The following is a 21,796-nucleotide window of genomic DNA, read 5'->3' as shown; positions in this document are numbered from 1 at the left end:
AAAGGTGTCCAAGTGTCTGAATCCTGATCTCCCTTGATGCTGGTGTGGATTTGCTTTCCTGTCTTCAGCTCAGGCACACTGCTTACCTTGTTTGAGAGAACAAGAGCAAACTCACCAGTCTTGCTCCCTCCACACTCCTTCTGTTTAGGACTTCTTTCACTGACTACAGCCAGATGCAGGTTATCTTGAAGCATTTTGCTGTCTGTAGAAAGTATTCCATTATGAGTCTGTCTGTGGTGTTTATCCTTTGACTCATTTGAGCATCTACTCACTCACACATTCTGATAAAAGCCTGATGTATTTGCCTGCCCTCCTTTCCCTTCCTGGCCCCCAAAGAAACAAACGTGACGGAGGAGATCGTTATGATTATGTCCTTAGCACTTAGAAATTGAGCACAGGGTGTCTTCCTGAAAGGCTCTGAAAATCCAGTGTGAACTGAGAGGTATTTTTTGTAATTAATTCCTCGCTATAGAGAGTTTGCTGCAGTTTCTCAGTGTCTCCGTTAACCATTTTCCTATGTTTCATTTCAGATGCTACAAATTTACCAAGGCCACAGTTGGAGAATTCTGGCTCCATAGCTGAAGCATTTGATCAGATGTCTGGCAACATAAGTGACGATTCTTGACAAATTTTCCTGTCAACAAATGGAAAACAAGGAAAACATGTTGCTTTTTGACTTCTAGAGAGACATGGGAAGGGACAATGGAATTTACAAAATGCATTCAGGAAAATGGAAGTTTGAAGATGATAAACTAAACTGATTTTCTGATTGCCAAGACAAGTCTAGGGAAGAGGACAGAGAAACTATGGCAGGGAGACTGCATATTGGGGAAAAGAAGCTGGAAGAGCAAGAGTTCCAGCAGGAGCTCTTCAGGGAGTACATGCATTGCCCGAAGGCAGGCTGCACGGTATGTCCCTCTAAAGGTCCCTATGCATGGGCAGCATGTACCAGCTGCTCAACACAGTGCTTGGGTAAGACACAAGACAATGTTTGTGAGACTTCTGGGTCATCCCCATGGGCCTCAGCCCTTACCTGTAATGGAAAGAAAGGGACAGGAATCCACACAATCCCTGTATTCTTTTTGTACTGCTTTTTAATAACTAGCTCCCAGTTGCTGGAACATTCTGCTTGTTTGTTTTTCATCTGGGGTTGTTTGCGTAGCATGCTTTTTTGCATCTCTCCTGCATGTTTTTGGTTTTAATAAATGTGTTTTCCAGAATTTCTTGCTCTGAGAAATAACTAAGAAGAATTTTAAAGCAACTTTAGAACAGTACGGTGTTGAAGTATATTGCCCCTCTACTTCACCGTAGGACAGGTTCCCTCATGCAAAATATGTCCTGGCATGAACAGTACCTTGGGTCATATCTACCACTGCTGTGTAGTGAAATCTCCTTCCCAAATAGAGATTGAAAGTGCTCTCTTTGTTCTGTTCTGTAGATGCAGTTGCTTGTCCCAAGTCTCAGACAATCAAGCTGATGATAGTGGCCTAGTTCTAAGCATTGCACTTATCTGACGATGTTTTTCTTTAAGAAACCTGGGGAACTATTTAAGATGGGTTGGTCATTACTACTGTATTAATGACAAATATCATCACATGAGATGAGAGTCCCATTTTGTTTGGCCTGTGCATAGCAGTCAGGCTTTTCCTATGATGTTACATGATTTTTCCATAAAGTGACAATGGGTGTCTTAAGTTAATATCTTCTTCTGGGCCGTATGAAAAGAACAGGTTTTGATTTGAATAGTTTATAACATGAAATTACCCCCAGGTGAGAATACACCATGCCTTGATTTTGAAATGCATCATAGCATTGGTTGGCCTTTTCAGGGAAAGACAGGAATTGGAACAGCTCACAACTCTTCAGAGCTCTAGGAAGCCTCCTACAAAATGCTGACAAGCAGTTATCTACGAAAATATTGTTTTAGGAGCTGTTGGGTCTCCAGCTGGTAGGTCCCCAGAAGGCTGTGTGCTCGTGGTCCATGTGTGTGGGCATGTGGCAGAAATGGCTGAAACAGGATGTCTGGCAGAAAGGCACTGCACTGTCGCTGCTTACATTGGTGCAATGTAAATTGGTGCAACTGTTTCTCCGAGAGGTAATATGACAAGATATTTTATCTGGAGAGTGATAATCTTGTCCTGAAGCCCCCACTGTATGCTTTGGACCCTTTGCAGAGTGTGCTTGCAATTTTGACCTAATGGAAAACATTGATTACTGTTTTAAGATTTTGTATTGATATTGCTGTCTTTCTTTCAGTTTGTTTTTAAACTGCTTTCTACAAACTGTTTTCTTACCTATATGTGTTTTGTTGTGCCAAGAAACAGATTTAAAGCACATTACTAGTTTAATACCACACAAACAATTTAAAGCAAAACAAAACAAAAAACCAACAACAGTCTTTGGAAAAAAGTGTCACTTTGGAAAAAGTGTCGTTGACTCAATGCATGTGCCGTCATCATCCCATTCACGTGCAAGTAAGAACAGACGTTGAACACATCCCACTTTTTTTGTCCTTTTGTTTCTGTGGTTGTGAAAGCAACAAAAATGTTTACTTTGCAGTTTGGCATGATCTGCAAGAACTGTAGCTGTGAATGTGTTATTGTAATCCCAGAGAAGATAGTGCTGGCTTGCAGGTGTACAGAGAGGCACATAAATACACACATTCTCTCTGTCTCTGTACCCTGAGCGTCCAAACACTGTAGTTCAATGTTGGTTAATATACAGATAAATGTTGTTAATGTACTGTAGTTGTACAGAAAGACCCTGACCACTACTGGGACCCAGAGAATGAATATGCAGCAAGAAGTTATTTTTGTTTCAAATACAGATATAAGTGTCACACATAGGAGGATGGCATGGGACATGAATAGGTGCTTATTCCAGAAGATATTAGCAGAGTTTGAAAATAAACTCTTAAGCCTTCAATCTTCCAGCCTGGTGTTCTACCACTGCTTTTCATCTCCAAATGATCAGTTGCATATGCTTGGCACCAATACTGTTATGTTTGGTGTACAAGTCTGGTTGGAAGTACATTTCTTTGGTCTATGCTTTGGAAATAGCACTTTGTACTTTGTAGCTGTTTCCATAAGACATTTTTATTATTGTCTTAATCTTATATCTGTATGCTTATAACTGAGTACTTTTAATGTATGTTTGATACAAGAACTAGTGACATCCTAAAAATAATAATGTGTTTTTTCTTTACGATTTGTAGTGCCTTCTGTTTTATTTAAACTGCTTTATGTATCCATGAGACAGGTTGCCACGGAGAAATTCTAATTTAATAGAGACATGGGAATTAAAGACTGTCTTAATTTTACTAACAAAATGAGGGCAAAAGAGAGGACAAAGACTGAATTTTATGATGGTGTTAAGTGAATCAGTGATAAACTATAAATCTGTTTCATCTTTACTGATTTGGGATCCATGACCACGATGTAGAGTTGTTATTTATTTTGTGCAATAGACTTTTCTCAGTGTATCATGGCTTGTGTTTTTCACATGGCAGAATGGAAGGATTCCATAACTTTACATCTCTGATCCATAATGGGTGAAACTTCAAAGGTTGTTTCATGATACAAGTTTCAGAATGTAGACTTGACATTTATGGAACAAATAGAAATCTGGGACAATATTGCTTAATGAAACCAAGTGTTATGTGCCTTTGTTGTTAATAACTTAGTTTTTAACATTCTCAGCATGCCATGCATTTAAGTGGTTTTCTACATAAATGGTTTATCCGTATGCTGTGTTTTTTTCATTTTGAGTTGAAAAGATGTGGGAAAGAAAAATAATAAATATCTCAAGCAGGAGTAAAATTGGAGCATAGAGCTTGACATTTTGCTTCTGGTGATCTTTTGGGGATGTATTTTTCTCCTCTCTCCAGTTTCATTTATATTGTTGCCTTTCATTTCTACTTCAAAGATGACTTTATTAGTTTTTACTGGAAAAGTCAACCATTTTCTCACATGGTTGAAGAAGTCTTTTGTGTGTTAGGATTGACTTACATGTGAAATTATTATTCTTAAGAACAGGTAATGGCATTCATGAAACCTCCAGCACACTGCTATACTCCAGCAGGGGCATAAGCTCCCAAAAAAAGAGGAGACTTGTGACTTGCTCTTTTCACCTCTTTATGAAAATCTACTTGGAATTAGAAGATCACTGTTAACTGCATGATGTTTTTCTTTTGCCATCTATCTTCAGAGTTTGTATTTTCTTAGTACTCATCTTTTTATATTATTTTGAGTTCTTTGGATAAAAATGGATTGATAGGTTACTGAAAGATTTTGGCAATTAAGATAATTTCATCAAACAAATTAATTATGCCAAGCCCTGTATTATGACCATGGCAGTGTTATTCAACAGATGGTCACAGGTTCATTTTTATGAATGGGAATATTGGGAATTCTCCGTACCTCATTTACCTCATTATGTGCAAGAGATTCACAGATGTCTTTTGCAAATCTATTTATGAAAGGCTGGATGTAAGTACTATATTTTGGTGGTGATTTTAAGAGAGCTTTTAATGTTTAATTTGTATACCACATGAAATTTCATTTTCTTTCTCTCCTTTTTATTTATGTGCTGTACAGATAGGATGGAAGTAATGTTTTACAGAATACTTCAACAGCGATCAGTCCTTTTTTACCCAAGCATTTAGCACAAAGTGATTGAATACATTTGAAATGTAAACATAGAGTCATGTTAAAGGAAAATATACTTTATGTAAGCTATCATATGTTCTATATGTGTTTCTCTCTTACTTCCCATAGTAAAAATGACACCTTATCATTTGGTAGAATCATCAGCTCTTTCTTGCAGATCTGTAGGCAGCGCAGCTAGGCTATATATCTCTAAATATGGATGAGATGCAAAAAGCTGTGTCGGTAAAGGATGCCAATGTAGTTTGTGTTAGTTACTGTTTCTGTATCTACAGTGAGATCTGGAACCATTTTTCTTTGGAATAAGTTATAAAAATTCTCATTTTCTTCAGTGCTAGTTACAAATTTGACTCATCTACTTTGTGTCTTTTCCCTTCAACAGAAGAGCCAAAACTAGAGATTTATTTGATTGTGGTGACGAGGAAAGCACTAAATTGGCTTGGTGTACTGAAAGCTCAATATAGGAAAGCATTTGGTGCATGTTTCACTTTGAGTAATCCCATTGACTTCCCAGCTAAGTGGAATTAATCTTGGGATACAAGATTCTTGTCTTACCCTACAGTAGTCTTGTATCCTAAAATTAATATCCCTCAGGTTAAGAGCAGAAAAGTTATGTATTAGTCCCTAGCAGAGACTGCACAGACTATCCTTGGTTTATACTTAACTCCTTCTGGTGTTTGGCTTTGCTGGTAACGAAGCGACGGTCAGCAATTTCTCCCTTTGCTGGGTTGCTCCTAGTGTTGTCTTGCAAAGACCTGTCTATACAAAATTTCATACCCTGCAGCTTTAAATTCAAAGGAGAATTTAACACAGAGTTGTTGTGATTCATTGTTATGAATAATATGTCCCACTAAATAGGACGACTGTGTGGTGATCAGTTCCTTGTGTGGTAAAACTGGAGGAGATGGGGGAGGGACTGGCAGTGAAACACTGAATGTTAGGGAGAAAGAAGAAACCCTGAAAAACAAATGAGTGCCAAAGGGAAATGGTGTCTTTAAGGTTTGTGTTTGATCCTTCCATGTTGAGGTGCTTAGCCTGGAGCTCAGAAGTGGGCTACACCACAGAGTAAGCAGCTGTGGTGGCAACGTTTGCCTGCTCCCAGCTGCGTTCCCTGCTCCTGTGGCTCTGCGTGGCCAGGGGGTGCTGGGGTAAGCCGTGCCGTCTTGTGTTTGTGCTCTGTGAGCATGGGGTGGCCTGTGCTGCTTGGAAGTGCCAGATCAGTTGCATAAATGTGTGCTTAAGACCCACATGTGGCCTTCCTGTAACATTAAAGAAGGTAAGTGGTGCGCCTGGCAAAAATTGGGTACCGCTGCCCTCTCTCCAGCAGCGCATGTGTCACCTAAGGTGTACCAATGCTACTACCTATCACTGATGGAGGATACACTGCTGTTCACTTTCATTCATGATAGTTGAATCTAAAGCATTGAAAATCAACTATGAGGCTTCACAATGAATCTACCTTTGTCACAGCGGCTGTATGAATCATTAAAATGGTATGTCCTTATGGATGCCAGCAACAAGGCTGTGGTCCCTGGTAGAGGTGGAAATTGTCTTGAAAGGTCAAGAGGAGGCTGGAGGAGAACATGGGGCATAGTTTGGGCTCTGACTCATTTGTCTAGGGAGGATGATTCTGAGGGTGCGTATTTCTTCTGTTTGCTCTTCATCAGGCGAATCAGGCTGTGGGCACAACAATACCAAGTTTGGGTTGTGGGTATATTGGTACGCTGTTAGCACAGAAGTTGGCTGTCTTTTCAATTAACTTTTAGTGGACTAATTCTTATTATTTCAGTGGTATTACTATTAAATAAGGATCACCCGATGTGACACTTAGCTTGGCAGGACTGTGCACTGAGGGTAGTTTTTTCAAATTTTGGGGAATTCTTTTAGAAATGTTAACATTTTAGAATTTTCTGTCCACAAGTCTTGCTGTGCTTGCTGAATATGAGTATGAATTTTCTGTCTCAAAAATATCTAAAGTATAGGCTGTTCTTCATGGCTTTGTGCTTGCTTCTTTGGTTCAGTGCAGATCTGACCAGCTTCTTCTCTTTGTTTGATTTCAAGTGTTCTCATTTGCTTTTTATTGCACAGTGCTTCTGTGTCTTTACTATAAAAGGGGTTAATCGATGAAACAGCTTTTGTGTGGCTTGGTGTATTTTATGTTGTGTAGTGTGTTATTTAGAGGAATGGAGTGAAATTGATATATTTTTTTTTTTCAGAATGCTTTTTTTTATTCAGCTATGTGAACATTTTGGAAAGATATTACAGACTAATTGAAGTTACAGACTTAAACCTTATAAGGCATCAGTCGTTCATACTCCTAAACCTACAGGGATAATTCTTATCAAACACATTCCTTGTTCATATAGTATTACTTTAATAAATCTCTGCCAAGATCATAACACAAATCACAGTTATAAAAAGGGAGTGCACAGTAAGATTGGAGAAAAATAGACAGGAGGATAGGAGAGATCTGTATTAAGCCCAGCCCATCTGATTAATTCCAGAATTTTAATGCTTGCAAATGTATTAATTGGCAAGTGTTCATATTTGTATGTTGTAAGATCTTTTGAATCAGATATCATTTTCCATATAAAATAGTCTGGCAGGTATTTGCTATTTCTAATCTTTAAATATTTCATATTACATTATCAACCCTGTATTCGATCCATTTATGAAGCACAAAGCACTCTCATTTATAGAGATTTATTCTTGTATCAATTTTCCCCAGATTTGCTAGAACACCATTGTGTTCGTGTTCTGAAGGTTAATGCCCAAAGTCAAGCAGACAGAAGCCAAGTGCTGCAAGGTTTCTAAGATTAGGACTGATTCCCTTCACAAAAATAAATGATTCCTGCCATGTTCAGTGATTTTGTGCAGCACTACTCACGGCTCAGTGAGTGCATCAATACTGTAGTCCTTACATGCTGTACATACTGATGACACTCTGTGTTAACTTGATTGACTGAGCACTATACTGGAGAGGATGCACCTGCGAGAGATGTGCAGACATATATATTTTTATTCTGGTTTTGAAACATTTATTTTACATTTTTTTCACTTGGAAGTCTTACTTTCACGTTCCATGGGTTATCATGTTGTGCTGTTAAGGTAGAGCAAACAGTTATGTGCTTCTTTGTTGTCAAAACTGTATTGGAAAATGATCTGAGGTGCATCTTTCTCTTTCTAACCAAAGCCTGATTTTATGTTTTAAAGGAAAATGACATAAAGGGGACAAGTGTGAAGTCTGGCAAGGCAGTAGCTATGTAAATGATGCTTATTTTAAGAGATTCAGTTTAATGGTAGAGAAATGTCTCATGTAATTCACTTATAAGCATTATTTTTTGTTACATTTTTATGTTTTGTTATCATTTTTGTAGGCTTTAAGACAACAGCAGAAAAGAAGAAATGGAGTCTCAATGATGGTAAACAAGACTGTTCCTCGTGTTGTTTTGACACCATTAAAGGTGTCTGATGAACAGTCGGATTCACCTTCAGGTAAATAGCTAAAGGACCGTTTGCAAGATCGGCTCTGGTCACAGAACCTTCCTCTGAGTCAGCTGTGTAGCATACAGAATGTGGAACTGCTGAAATAATATTTCCACTTGGTGGCTTTGTTTAACATTATTATTTGCTTATCAAATCTGGTGTCTCAAGGATGTGGGGTTTTTTTAATAAAGAACTGAAGACACAGTAAAATGACAATCGGTAATAGCAGCCGCTTTAAAGGAATGCAAATTAACATTTTGTTTGGCTCTGGAACTCTAATGGAGGACCACATGCTGGTATTCAATGCCATAAGAAGGGGAGGTGGGGGGGAAATAAAGGCAAGCTTCTCTGTGAATGTAAATTTGTGTCTCAGTTCTGCACTGCAATACTCAGATCCTTTTGTTAGCTTTTCTTCTGGTACCACGCTCATCACTGCAGCATAACCTTGACTTTTATAGTTCTGGTGGTTAAGTTGCTTCATTTTAACACATTTATATCTCTGTGTTTAACACAAATTGACAATTGTATTTCCAGGCATATCTCTTCTATAAATGTTTCTTCACAAAGAAATGATCTTTCTTTGCCTTTAGATTGCTTTGCTGCCACATAACTTGAGGTTAAAATATTTTTAAAGATGTCTCTTGGGCATTATAGGAAAACATTATTTTTATTAGATCAGTGACCATTTTTATTGACTGTGGTGTTCAGTAAACTTTACTTTTCAGCACTTAATTGATTTATTGAGCTTTTACTTCCATTTCCTCTGATGATGAGGAATTGTATTGTGACCAGAAAGGTGTATTGCCTTTGAGCAAGTAGATGTCAAGTTTTTTTTAATTCTATTTTTGTTTTGTTTGCAGTGCAAGGGGCGCTGGGGGGGGGATTGTTGGTACAAGTGCATCAGTATCATGTTTGGGGATTTTTATTTTTTCCTAAGGATCTGAATCTAAAAATGGTGAAGCAGATGGTTCTGATAAAGAGATGAAACATGGGCAAAAGTCTCCAACTGGAAAACAAACAAGCCAGCACTTAAAGAGGTTAAAAAAATCTGGTTTAGGTGAGTAAAATAACTATCTTACTTGTTATTGTAATACTGATATTTTTCTAAAGTCTGTATTCTCAAAGAGTTTTATTTTTCTGGTGTATCTGTCTCTGTTTCAAAGCAGCTGACCCTTTCTCAAGAAGACATCTTTCTTTCTGGCTTCCTGGAAAATCCATGGGCAATTTTTTCTCCCCAGAATGCTTTTCTGGAGTTGCTTTTTGAAGTTTGTCAGACCTAAGCAACTGCAGGCAGAGAGGTCATTTAGCAATTAGCTTCTGATGATTGCCTTATGATTTATGGGGGCAGGGTGTCACAAAGATTCCTCTTGGTGAATTTACTTGAAATCTGATACACCTTTATTCCCAAAGATAATAGCATATTTGCTTACTTACCTACTCTATTATAAGTTAACCCTCTGTTCTTCATTTGCATTATTCTGTGTTATATAGAGATTTGGTTGATTCTCTTGCTTTGGTTGATTTGTTTCTTCAGTTGGATCCTTAATTATTTTGAAGCTACATCTCTTGAGGTGATAGATGCAGTTTCTGGTTTTATTTTCTGTGTTTTTTAGCAAGATTCATGGATGATGATCTGTAATTAATGAAGAATTTTCTCTAAAGAGATGCTAAGAGTAAATTCTCAGTAGCTCAATGTGATAGGCAGATTTTCCTGCTCTGCATGAAATATAATTGGAAATGTTCCCTAAGGAGCAGAAAACGTAGTGTTCACTAAGACTCTTGTCTTGGCTAAAGTAAAGTAGAATAATTACGTAACTGTTTATCTTTACAAAGGACTTCATGCATTCAGCACACTGACAAATCTTTTAGAGAAGTCTTTTGCAATGTGGCCATATTGGAAAAATCAACAAACAAGCTTTTTGTAGTGGCTGGATCATCCTAAAAATTATTTCATGTCTGTCTTTGTGGTGATACGATCGTTCTTCTTTACTGATGATCTAGCCTAGTCCCATTTTAATATATAATGATTCTGTAAAATAGCCTGAAGGTACTTTACTTCCTAAATATCACAGGTTAATTGTTAAACATGCTATTGCCAGTTCCTGGTGAACTGTTTCCCACCAACCTTATTGTATCACAGCCTCTCATGGAAGTGTACTTTGCTTTCATATATAATCTTTCTGTGGATTATTCATCAGTCTCAGATGAGCAGCTAGTTCTCTATGCTGATCAAATGGTATTATTCAAAACTAAAAATGCTCCTTCGGTATTACAGCTTTTGCTGTAGAAAGATACATTCAATTTTCAATTATTTCCTGTAACTTTTCTCTACATTGAAGACTGAGATAAATAGTTTGGTGTATACATTCCTCTCCATTGCCAGATACTTCATCAGCTGTTGGCCAACAATACCGAATGTAGAGTGATTTCATTAGATTTTTTGTGGATTTCAGAAAAAGTCCTCTGGCCTTTTGGGACACTACACTTGGAATGCAGAGAACTTTGTGTAAGGCTTAAGGGTTTCTATTCTTGTACCTGCTAAAATATTTTTCCTATGACATGTTTCTTGGGATACTAATGGAACACTTGTTGAGTGTCTGTGAGAACAGGTCCAGTGTCCTACATAGTGCGTGATCCAGTTCCAGAAATTAATGGTTTTTCTGAAACTTTGCTGATTTGCCCAACATTCACTGCATGTTGTGTTTGGTAGACTGTCTGAGCTCCCATTAAATATTATTACTTTTTCCCCTTTTAGTTAACTGATCCTGTCAACTATGTGATTTCTGTCCTTTCCCTATTTTGATCTTTATACCTTGATGTAGAACCACAGTGCTCCCAACCTTTTCATAATTCGTTCTCTATGTTTGAGACAATCTCTTGCTTTCCAAGGTTTAAACTTGAGTTTGTCTCTCGTCTTCCAGATTCTGTTTCTGATAGTGGGCAGCAATTCTCCCCAAACTCTGGTAGCAGCTCTAAGGATTCAAAATGGCTTTCTGTGTGGAAAACAATATAAAAATATTGGCCTGTGCTTTGTTATGAACTCCCCTCAAAGTTACGATTCGCTATGCAGTAGTGGCATACCTTTGTTGTATTCATCAGAATTACTACTTGCTATGCTAGTCCCAGACACTTTGCTAAATCTGATTACAAACTTGAGACCTGCAGTGAAGGTCCTAAATTAGCCATAGGAAGGGTGCAGGAGAGAGAATTCGTTGTTCTGAGCAGATTTTGTTTTTCTTAAGTATGGCTATACTGGGCATCTACAGTGAGCCACTGGCCTGTCATCATGGGAATAATACGCATATTTTTTCACAAGTTGATAAAACCTCCATTGTAGCCTGTAAGCAGTAGCAGGTCAAATAAATCAGAAAATGTGTGACTCAGGCACACAGAATAAGATTTGCCTTTCTGATACTGTCTTGGGTTTTTCACACTATTTAAACATCTGCCACTGAAATATGTTACTGACTTTGCAGTCATATAACTTGATTTATTTTGTATCATCTCTATGTGGATGTCCTTCCATAGGATATTAAGAGTTAGCTGGGAAAAATGTTACTCCAATTTGGAGTCACTTAGAAGATGAGAATATGTATTCTGTATTGATTAAAGAAAGGATTATACATACCGGCATTAAAATCAGATACATCATACTATCATACTAATTGTGTTACGCTTGGGGACTGTGTTCTTTTTTGCATTTATATTTAGTGGGTAGAACAGATGGTGAGGACACTTTATTGTGATGCATTCATGAGAATGAGCACTTCTTGTGTATGATTGTCCTTTAAAACAGGGCATTCATTTGTTTTTACTGGAGTCTTTGCTGTACTGAAATACAGTGTTGGAAAAGGTTATGTTGTGCTGAGTGCAAAGTAATCCTTGTCTCATTCACTTAGTATTGTCTGCTGAAAAGTAAAAGGAAATTGCAAGGATGTTTGTGGGAGCCTATAGTTGAAGGGGAGCTTTTAGAATTTGAAAATCTACTGCATTTTCTTTCATTTGTACATTTTGTGGGTGATGTTATAACCTTTCAGAGGAGACCACAATAGGCCTTTCAAGAAATCTAAAGCATAATGGCACGTAGGAAGTCAAGGAAGGGAACCAGGAGACCTGCATGGCAAAACAGGGAACTGCTGGGTAAGCTCACATGGAAGAGGAGTGTTTACAGATCATGGAAGGAGGGGCTGGCCACTTGAGAAGAATATAAGGCTGTTGTCAGAGGATATAGGGAGGCAACTAGCAAAGCTAAGGCCTCCTTAGAATTAAACATGCTAGAGGGGTCAAGAACAACAGAAAGAGCTTCTTCAAATATGTGCCAGATAAAACTAACACCAGAGGCAATGTAGGCCCACTGATGAACGAGGTGGGTGCCCTGGTGACAGAAGATACAGAGAAGGCAGAGTTACTGAATGCCTTCTTTGTCTCTGTCTACTCTGCTGGAGGCTGTCCTGAGGAGCCCCGTACCCTTGAGGCCCCAGAGGATGTCAGGACAATGGAGGAGTTTGCCTTAGTTGATGAGGACTGGGTTAGGGAGCAATTAAGCAATCTGGATATCCACAAATCCATGGGTCCAGATGGGATGCACCCACGGGTGCTGAGGGAGCTGGCTGAAGTCATTGCTAGAACACTCTCTATCATCTTTGCAAGGTCGTGGGAAATGGGAGAGGTGCCTGAGGACTGGAGGAAAGCAAATGTCACTCCAGTCTTCAAAAAGGGCAAGAAGGAGGACCCAGGTAACTATAGACTGGTCAGCCTCACCTCCACCCCTGGAAAGGTGATGGAATAACTTCTCTTTGGGTGGGGAAAAATTTAATCAAATATAACCAAGGCCAATTGTAGAGTCTTGCATCTGGGCAGGAACAACCCCAGGTTCCAGTATAAGTTGGAGAATGACCTGCTGGAGAGCAGTGCAGGGGAAAGGGACCTGGGGGTCCTGGTGGACAGCAGGATGACCATGAGCCAGCACTGTGCCCTTATGGCCAGGAAGGCCAATGGCATCCTGGGGTGTATTAGAAGGGGGGTGGTTAGTAGGTCAAGAGAGGTTCTCCTTCCCCTCTACTCTGCCCTAGTGAGACCGCATCTGGAATATTGTGTCCAGTTCTGGGGCCCTCAGTTCAAGAAGGACAGGGAACTGCTGGAGAGAATCCAGCGCAGAGCAACAAAGATGATTAGAGGTGTGGAGCATCTCCCATAGGAGGAAAGGCTGAGGGAGCTGGGTCTCTTTAGCTTGGAGAAGAGGAGACTGAGGAGTGACCTCATTAATGTTTATAAATATATAAAGGGTGAGTGTCACGAGGATGGAGCCAGGCTCTTCTCGGTGACAACCAATGACAGGACAAGGGGCACTGGCTACAAACTGGAACACAGGAGGTTCTACTTAAATATGAGAAGAAACTTCTTCTCAGTGAGGGTGACAGAACACTGGAACAGGCTGCCCAGGGAGGTTGTGGAGTCTCCTTCTCTGGAGACATTCAAAATTTGCCCAGACACATTCCTGTGTAACCTCATCTAAGTGTTTCTTCTCTGTCAGGAGGATTGGCAGGAGGATGATCTTTCGAGGTCCTTTCCAATCCCTGACATTCTGTGATTCTGTGAATCTGTGATTGTTTTTATGAGTGTTACTGTTAAATAGTTTATAGCATTTGAGAAGTTCCTAATAATCAGTATGCTGAATTTCCCCCATTTGTAAAATATGTTTATTCTTCTTAACATGTCAGCTCTAATCATTGCTGAGAGGTCCTATGTGCATGCCAAGTGCCATCATTGCTCATAGCAGTGGAATATTCTTTTGTTTTGTTTTAACATTGCAGGAGTTTGTTTATGATCAAGTTAAGACTCCTTTGATAGCATCTTTAAAATATTTGAAAGTACAACGGACCAAAACCTGAAGGAGTGTCCTGGGAGGGTCTTAAAAGCTTCTGAAGTTTTCCAGACACTTGGACTCCTCACTTCTTCCATTTCTATATTGAGCATCATAAGATGTTAAAACCAAGAGAAAAAAAAGATAGTAGAAGTATGTATGTACCGTGAAGCAGGTAGCACTAATTACTCTGTAAGTGTGTTTAAAAAGTATCTTTTAAATGTTATCTGAGAAATGATAACAAAATGAGACCAGATGGGACCTCCAGTGGTCATCTAATTTCTTCATCAGCCATAGGCCAAAATCAGTTACATGTCTGTCATTCCTGACAGGAATTTGTCTATCATTTTCTTACAGATTTCTATTATTTCCATGATGGACACTGCAATGCCTCCTTATGGATCTAATCCAATGTCTCCTTGTCCTTGGTGGTTGAAAGCTTTCTTTTACCAGTATCTCAACAGAAGTATTTCTTACTGTGCAATAGTTTAAGCTCGTAACCTTTGCTATTGACTGTGGACAGTACAAAGACATTGTTCTGAACCCCTGTGCATCAGCCATTTATATCTTTCCCCTTCCCTCTGCTGAGTCTTTATCTTACTCATTCTGGGGCTTGTATTTTTCCGCACACACCCTGTTTTTTAAACAGGTAGTTCCTACTTCTGCCTTCCACGTGTTGATGCTTTTAGATCATGAGTTCTTACGAAAACTCTGAAAAAATGCATGTTTTCAGACAACACATTAAATATTCTCATCTCTGTAATCACTGTCTGTTCACACAGGCAGCTTTTAGCAGGTACTGTGGGCCAAGTTACATAGGCCATAGGTGTGCTGCAGACACAGAGAGCAGTGAAAGAAGCAGTCCATAATGACTGATTCGCGTCAGCCTTGTCAAGCAGCATTTTCCTTGGAAATAGATGCTTGTATTTATGTTGATGACATGACAGGAAAATTTTCTGCTGCTTCTAAGCTGGGTTGGTCTCTTGAGCTGGAAATAAGCAAATGTCAGCTGTGGTGCTGACTCAAACATGGATCCTATAAGAGCTCGGGAGACAAATACAGGGAATATAAAATAAGTTGTTAAGATGCATATAAAAGGCTGTGTAACCCTTCTCAAAGTACTGTTTCTCTGGAACTTACTGTATTATAAAATAAAAGCTAAAAGCTTAAAAAGAAGAATTGTTCTTACTCTCTTCTTTATTTATGTTTAAAGTTATTTCTTGTTTATTTACTCTAGGACATTTGAAATGGACCAAAGCTGAGGATATTGACATAGAAACACCAGGATCTATTCTAGTGAACACTAACCTGAGGGCTTTAATAAATAAACACACCTTTGCTTCTTTACCTCAGCATTTTCAACAATACCTCCTGCTTTTGCTTCCAGAAGTAGACAGGCAGGTAAGTAGCATCATGCAATGTTTCTTTCTTTAATGAGACTTTTTTTATAGTGTGTTTGCATAGGCTGATTTTGTTGGCTAGGAATTGTTCCAGGAAAGAATAAGAAGAAAACGTCCATGCTTTCTTAGGCAAAACGGTTAGATGTAGAATGACTGTGGAGATTATATAAGTGTCAACCAGCCCCTGCTTCCTTCCCTTCTGAAAACTGTACAGCTCCCTGATTTGTCTAAATGGAAACTGGCCAGCAGATCTTCTGAACTTGCCAAATCTCTTAATTAACTTTACTACCTATGGTGCTGACAATAAACTTCTCATCTTCAGGACTTATTTACGCTGTATCTCTTTTCATCTGTGGTCCTCCTGGGCACTCTGCCAGCAATGTCCAGGTCAATATTAGTTCTGTGAGTTTCTTCTCCTCCTTCCTTTTCTGCATGCCTACCTACACATCTGCGCAGCTCCAGTGCACTGAATCGATTCATTCACACCTTTTGTAAGGATCTTCTTGTTCAGAGCTCACAACTGTAGGCTCATATGGGTTGTTAATCAGTTCTGTTGAGGAGAATGATTTGGGGAGTAGCAGAGTGGAAATAAAAGTTCAATTTCATGTTGTTTCCTACAATGGTTGGTCCTTCCCACATTTGTTGGTCAGATTGCAGGTTTATTAAAGCAAGAAAAAAATCTTCCCAGCATGTCTAGCAGTTAAAATAGCAAAGAGAGCCCAAAACAATTTCATTTATGTACTTGCCTCACTTCCAAATTTTAACAGTCTTACCAATTTCAATGGGGAGTACTCATGTACTTAATTCAGACACATCAACTTACCCAAGCAGGGTAAGTTGTATTTTTTGCAGATGGTCAGTATCCCTCTTTTTCTGTAATAACTAGACAATGCTGGTCACTTAAATGACTGATTAAAACCTGCATCTTAAATCAGTATTTTAAAATACTGTGGTTTTATTTCTTAAAGTGTTAGTAGTTAGTGTGTACCAGAGTAGCACAGGGGAAAGCAATGCAATATGAGACAAAAGAGGAAGAAAAATTGTATTGATGTGCAGTTACTCAATACTGTATGTTGTAGACTAAAATTATGCACTTTGATAATGGAATACTTGAAAAAGAACATTAGAAAACAGAGCCATAGAAGAAACAATGAAAATGTATTTATTTTGAAGCTCCCACAAGGCAGTCAAAGTCAGAATTTGCAAATTTTAAGAGAACCTTTCTCTGTGCTGCAAAACAGATTTGAACTTAATACCCAGCAAATATTTTCCTGATAGTTTTGATTTTTTTCTCTTTCTATTTAACTTACCAGAAGAGATTTTAAAAAATCTGCTATATAAAATGATGTTTTCTCTCCAACCATCAAAGATGCCAGTGTTCATGAATTACATTTCAAGTATAGGAGCCTTATTTAGAAGTTTCTTACTTCAAAATTTATTTTTCAAAATGTACTCTCTAGAACTGACAAGTCATTTGCCTTCTTATCAGGGCTCCTGAAGCAGGTTTTTGGCAAGAAAATCGAGAGAATGTTTGTTGGATTTAATCATACCTCACTACTTAAAAGCAGTGCATTTCTTTTTTATTTCAGAAAGTGTTCATATAATGCATACATTGCAGGTGTTTATTTCAAAAGCCCAACACTACATAACTGGGCACTGTTACTTCACAAGCAAACAAGTCACAAAAAACTGTTGTCATAGGACTTTTACAGGTGTCCTTCTGTCTGTCGTCTCTCACAGCATTCTGTGGGTTTGTGTAGTGTACCTTATTTTAATGTGCGTTTGGAAGGCAGGAGTCTCCATTTATCTCTGGAACATTAATGGAAATGGCTGGCCTCTAAGTGTGATAGTGTGAGGATTGTTTTCTGATGGGGAGTGAAATATCAGTGGTGTGCCCCAAATCTTCACGTTCTGGAGTTCTTAGTAGAGGAAGAATTTCATCTTGATATCTGAGAAGATGTCCTTTGCTCTGCCTAAAGAGCAGCATCCCAGATACAGACTGATGAAAGCAATTGAACTGATATTCTTTTCCTTCCTGTGGCAAGTGGAAAACGCCAGTGTAGCGCCCAAGGATTAAGTGAGGGGGAGAGACAATTCCAGCCAGGGAGCTCTGGTGGGAGTCAGTGTCTGACTGGACAAGGCAAGAGTATTGAGTCTTCCTTTTGTTTCTGCTGTCTGAATCAAATGGGGCATCGGGCAAGCAGAAATGGGATAAAACTATTATTTGACTTAGCTGCCCATCTCTGAGGGTTTGGTTTCATTGTTTTATATTGTCCTTGTTGGGCCTGAGAATTCCTGCTTCTGCTCTTCTGGCTCTGAAGCGTTTCTTCCCCATGCGCGGCTCTGCAGTTGGCAGCCGCTGTCTTCCCCAGAGAAGGCTGCATTTCTGTGTCATCATGTGGATATAGTATGTGAAGTACTGTAATGAATGACACCATTAAACTGTAATAGAGTTATGCTATTTGTGTATATATAGTGATCTATGAAATAAATTACTAATGAAGTGCAGTCTCATTTGGACTTTATTACTGCTCCACATAGGAAAATCCTATGATGAATGATCCTTTGTCATTTCTGTCATAAACACCATTTTTCTGGGTGGTACAACTCCTCCTCCTTAAATCGTACTGAGCTGAAACTTCTCAGGCATGTGTCAGTTTGAATAAGCATTTTTAGAAACCATTAGTTACGGGAGTTGAGGGTTTTTTTGTTTTTTGTTATTGTTGTCGTTGTTGGGGGCGGGGAGGTGTTGAGGGTTTTTTTGGTTTTCTGCATGCCAACTGTTTATTGTTAATAAATGACTTCTCTCTCAACCCTGGTTAGTCTAGTATGTTCAAAAGAAGTTCAGGCCCAAGTCAAGGGCTTAATGAGTTGTGCTTTCTGATTTTTCTTTCGTATTCAAGTTTTGTGGTTGCTATCAGGGAGCACAGGAGGCTCTTATGGAACAAGAGCCATGGGAGCCCATGGAAGAAATGCCCTTAGGAAAGATGGCCCAGAATCGAAGAAGTTGAAAACAACTCTGCTAATGTCGGTGCTGTCATTTTTCCTATTCTAGCTGGATTTTTGACAAAGTGAAAGTGTAGGATCATTGCCTTTTTTTTTCTTTAGGAAAAGATAAATTGTATCATCATTCACACTTGAAAGTGATTTCAGATCGCAAATTAGTTTAAATTTTATTTCAGAAGCAATGAGGGCTGTGTGTAATTCTCTGTATTCAAAATGATAATAAAAGAAATTGGAGCAAGTTGGCAGTTATGGCAGATATGTTTTATCAACAACTTTATTTGCTTTTGTTTGAGTTCTGAGTGAAATAGTTCAAAGAAGCAGCCGTGACCCAGACTTGTCTGTTTAGCAGACTGCTCCAAATGTTGCATCACTGGATACTAGAACCTCATGTCTGAAATTTGAACATCCTGATTTTCAGTTCTTTTTTAATCTATATAGACTCAAAGGCTCAAAAGCCTTAAAGGTCAGCTGATACAGAAGCCTGTTGGGTGGTCCCTCAGGAGACCTAGATTACTGAGCTGGCAATGAAGAAAACATGTAGGTATAGAAACTGTATGGAAAGCAAAGTCTCCGAACAAAAGATTTCAGTTGTCACGAATCCCAGCGAAGTAGTTTTGGTTTCAGCTCTAATTAAAACATTCTACGGCTGAAGAACAATGGTATTTTTGTCAAAGAAATACCTGCTTCTAATATTAATACATCAAAACGATAATTACATGTGACAGAAGCCTTCCTGACCACTTCTCAGCAACTATAATCTTCAAAGCAGGAAGTTTCTCTCTTTATCTAGATTTCTATGCTGCATCAGTGCCTCTTTAAATATTAATTAAACAGCGTATGTTGTGCAAGGATGACTAACAGGTCTGTATGACAGGTTGCTGAAAAGGAGTTGCAACTGGCAATATCTTGTCGTGCAGCTTTCCTTGTTGCTGCTACTGGGGAATCAAATTCCTGCTGTCAGCACTGGGATATGGGCAAAAGGAAGGGAAATACACCTGTGTAGTAAACTTGCAAGAAGAAAAGTGCTGCTTTGTCTAAATAATAGCAGAAAGCTTAAGTGATTTTACTCATCCTTATAGAGCTAAACAAAATGTTCATTCCTGAATGTCCTGAAAAAAAAAATGTGCGTTTCCAGACTCTACTAATGCTTAAAAACTTTCTGATCTTTGAGAATTTAATTCTCTGTCTTATATTTTCTCTTATGGTAATATTGGATTCTTCTGATACTCTTGTGGTTTGTGCTGCCCCTGCCCTTTCACTTATGATGGGAATTTCCTCCTACAAAAACACCCATGAAGGATCTCAAAACCTCCTCAGACCTGTGTGTTAGGTTGCAATGCCATTTTATCTGGCACAGCTTACTCATAAAGAGCATTTAAAACAGTAGAGGATATCCTAGTAAAATTTCTGTCTTGTCATAGCTTTACTTGTTTTATGAGAGAAATTTAGCAATCTTCTTATTTTCTGAATCAACCTACAGTTTATAGATAGTCAAGGTACTAACTTAAAATTTAAATTCTGAACTTAAATAGTCTTAAGGAAATACTTAAACCAGGTAATATTGCAGAAGTGCCTGTCAATATTTCAGGTTTATAGTAAGCCAGTCTACTAAAAACAAAAACATGAGTTAACAATCAAAAGACTCTAAAATGAGTCAAGCCCCACCTTAATTTTTTTTTTTTTTTTTAAATTTTTACATCAGTGAATTCCAAAATAATAACTGTCTCTCTGGTCAGTGCTAGTATTATTGTTATGTAGTGGCTTTACATCATCCTTCCATTTTAAGGTCAGTGCAGGTTCTGTGTTTCTGTCTTGGCCTACTCCAGGGGTCCCAAACTCATTTTCACCAGGGCCGCATCAGCCTTGCGGTTGCCTTCAAAGGGCCGAATGTCATTTTAGGACTGTGTTCTACATTCATACAGTCCAAAAATGACATTCGGCCTCTTGAAGGCAACCACGAGGCTGATGCGGCCCCTGGTGAAAATGAGTTTGGCACATCTGGCCTACTCAGTTTAGGTTGATGTGTGCACTTCAGGTTCATTATCAACTTGCAAAGATTCCCTCTCCCCTTGCACTGAAAAAAGGCAGTTAGTGACTTTTCTCTTGTTCTGTTTAAAATAGTTATAAATTGTTCTGGGGAAGTTATCCATGGAATTACATTTCAAAACCTCTTTGCTGTCACGTATTATGAATCAGCTTAATATATGTCCCTACCATTTGAGCAATGATAACAAAAAGTAACCATTGTTTTTGATGTGCATGAGTTACTCCTACCACCAAGCACATCATTTGGAGTTCTGCAGTGGAGAGTGGGTGATGAATAATGCACAAATTTGTTATCCTTGTAAAAGACAAGGAGAGAGGTCTGGTATCTGCCATTCTGACACTTAGTACTTATTTTATTCTTTGTAATAAAAATATATTTTACTGTGTATTCATTTATATTAAAAGCGTAAGTGAAGCTTTGTTTTACGGTTCCTTCCTTGTAGTGGTGTAACCATCTTCCTGTTTGTTTTCTTAACTTGATCAGTACTTGAGGATTATATTTGCCATTGAACTTTTCCAGCATTTTCTTAATAAGATATCAAACTGCAGAAATTAGTCCTGTGTGTATTATTTGTTCCCAGGTTTGTTTCATGTTTTTCTCCATGGAACTATTGTGTAGTAGTAGCTAAATGGTTACCTTATCTTACTTAGCTGCCTTTTCTGCCAATACTGCACATTTTAGCTGTCCTCAATTTGCTATCATAAGTAGCTTTCAAATATTTATTATTATGTTCTTGTAAATGTTTGAGTTTTACACTGAAATAGTTTTAAGGTTATGACAAAAGCACTTAGTTCAGAGAACATTTGCAGTAGAAGGTTAAATGTAATATGTTTTCTATACCTAAGCATATTTTAAAAGCTGTTATATTGGCAACCCTGTGTGTCTAGTAATTGAAGGTCATTTTATGTCACATTTCTCCCTGTAGCTGACATCTTTTATTTGGTTTTATTGGTTAATGTGGGTAGCATGGCATTGTTGTAATGTGTTTTATTTGTACAGCTCTATAGGCTAGTTTTAATATGAGTATCTAATAGACTAGATGGATGAAGAATTTCCAAAGCATTTAAGCTGCCTTTTTGGGAAGATTCTGGAGCTCTGATTCCTGAGCTCAGCCAGCCAGGGGTGTTCAGAGAGGTTACTACCCCCAGCTGGCCCCCCGTCCTTGTGCTGCAAGTTAATACCTTTTTTACCAAACGCAGCTGGATGGATGATGTATCTGCACATTTCACAGTCATGTACTAACAACAAACATCAGTTTCGCTTTACATGAGTTGAAGGCTGAAGGATTTTATTCTAAAATCCCTGTTGGCTTTAGGTACAGGAATATTCT

The 21,796-nt window shown here is 38.5% G+C and overlaps 1 protein-coding gene across 5 annotated transcripts in view; it reads left to right on the top strand.

Annotated features, from left to right (window-relative positions):
- The window catches only part of ASXL3 (ASXL transcriptional regulator 3), a 131,412-nt gene that overhangs the window by 71,257 nt on the left and 38,359 nt on the right, over positions 1-21,796 (top strand). For 4 of the 5 annotated variants that reach the window (XM_065830323.2, XM_065830324.2, XM_071804156.1 and 1 more), the window contains 4 exons: positions 531-908; positions 8,042-8,159; positions 9,088-9,207; positions 15,251-15,414. In XM_065830323.2, coding sequence (XP_065686395.1) covers positions 807-908; positions 8,042-8,159; positions 9,088-9,207; positions 15,251-15,414 — 504 coding nt within the window. In that variant the 5' untranslated portion in view covers positions 531-806. The remainder of the gene's footprint in view (positions 1-530; positions 909-8,041; positions 8,160-9,087; positions 9,208-15,250; positions 15,415-21,796) is intronic. The other variant, XM_065830325.2, reaches the window with a different exon arrangement.

Source organism: Patagioenas fasciata, chromosome 2 (assembly GCF_037038585.1).
Source record: "Patagioenas fasciata isolate bPatFas1 chromosome 2, bPatFas1.hap1, whole genome shotgun sequence".
Taxonomy (NCBI): domain Eukaryota; kingdom Metazoa; phylum Chordata; class Aves; order Columbiformes; family Columbidae; genus Patagioenas; species Patagioenas fasciata.
This window is presented reverse-complemented; position numbering and strand designations above follow the sequence as displayed.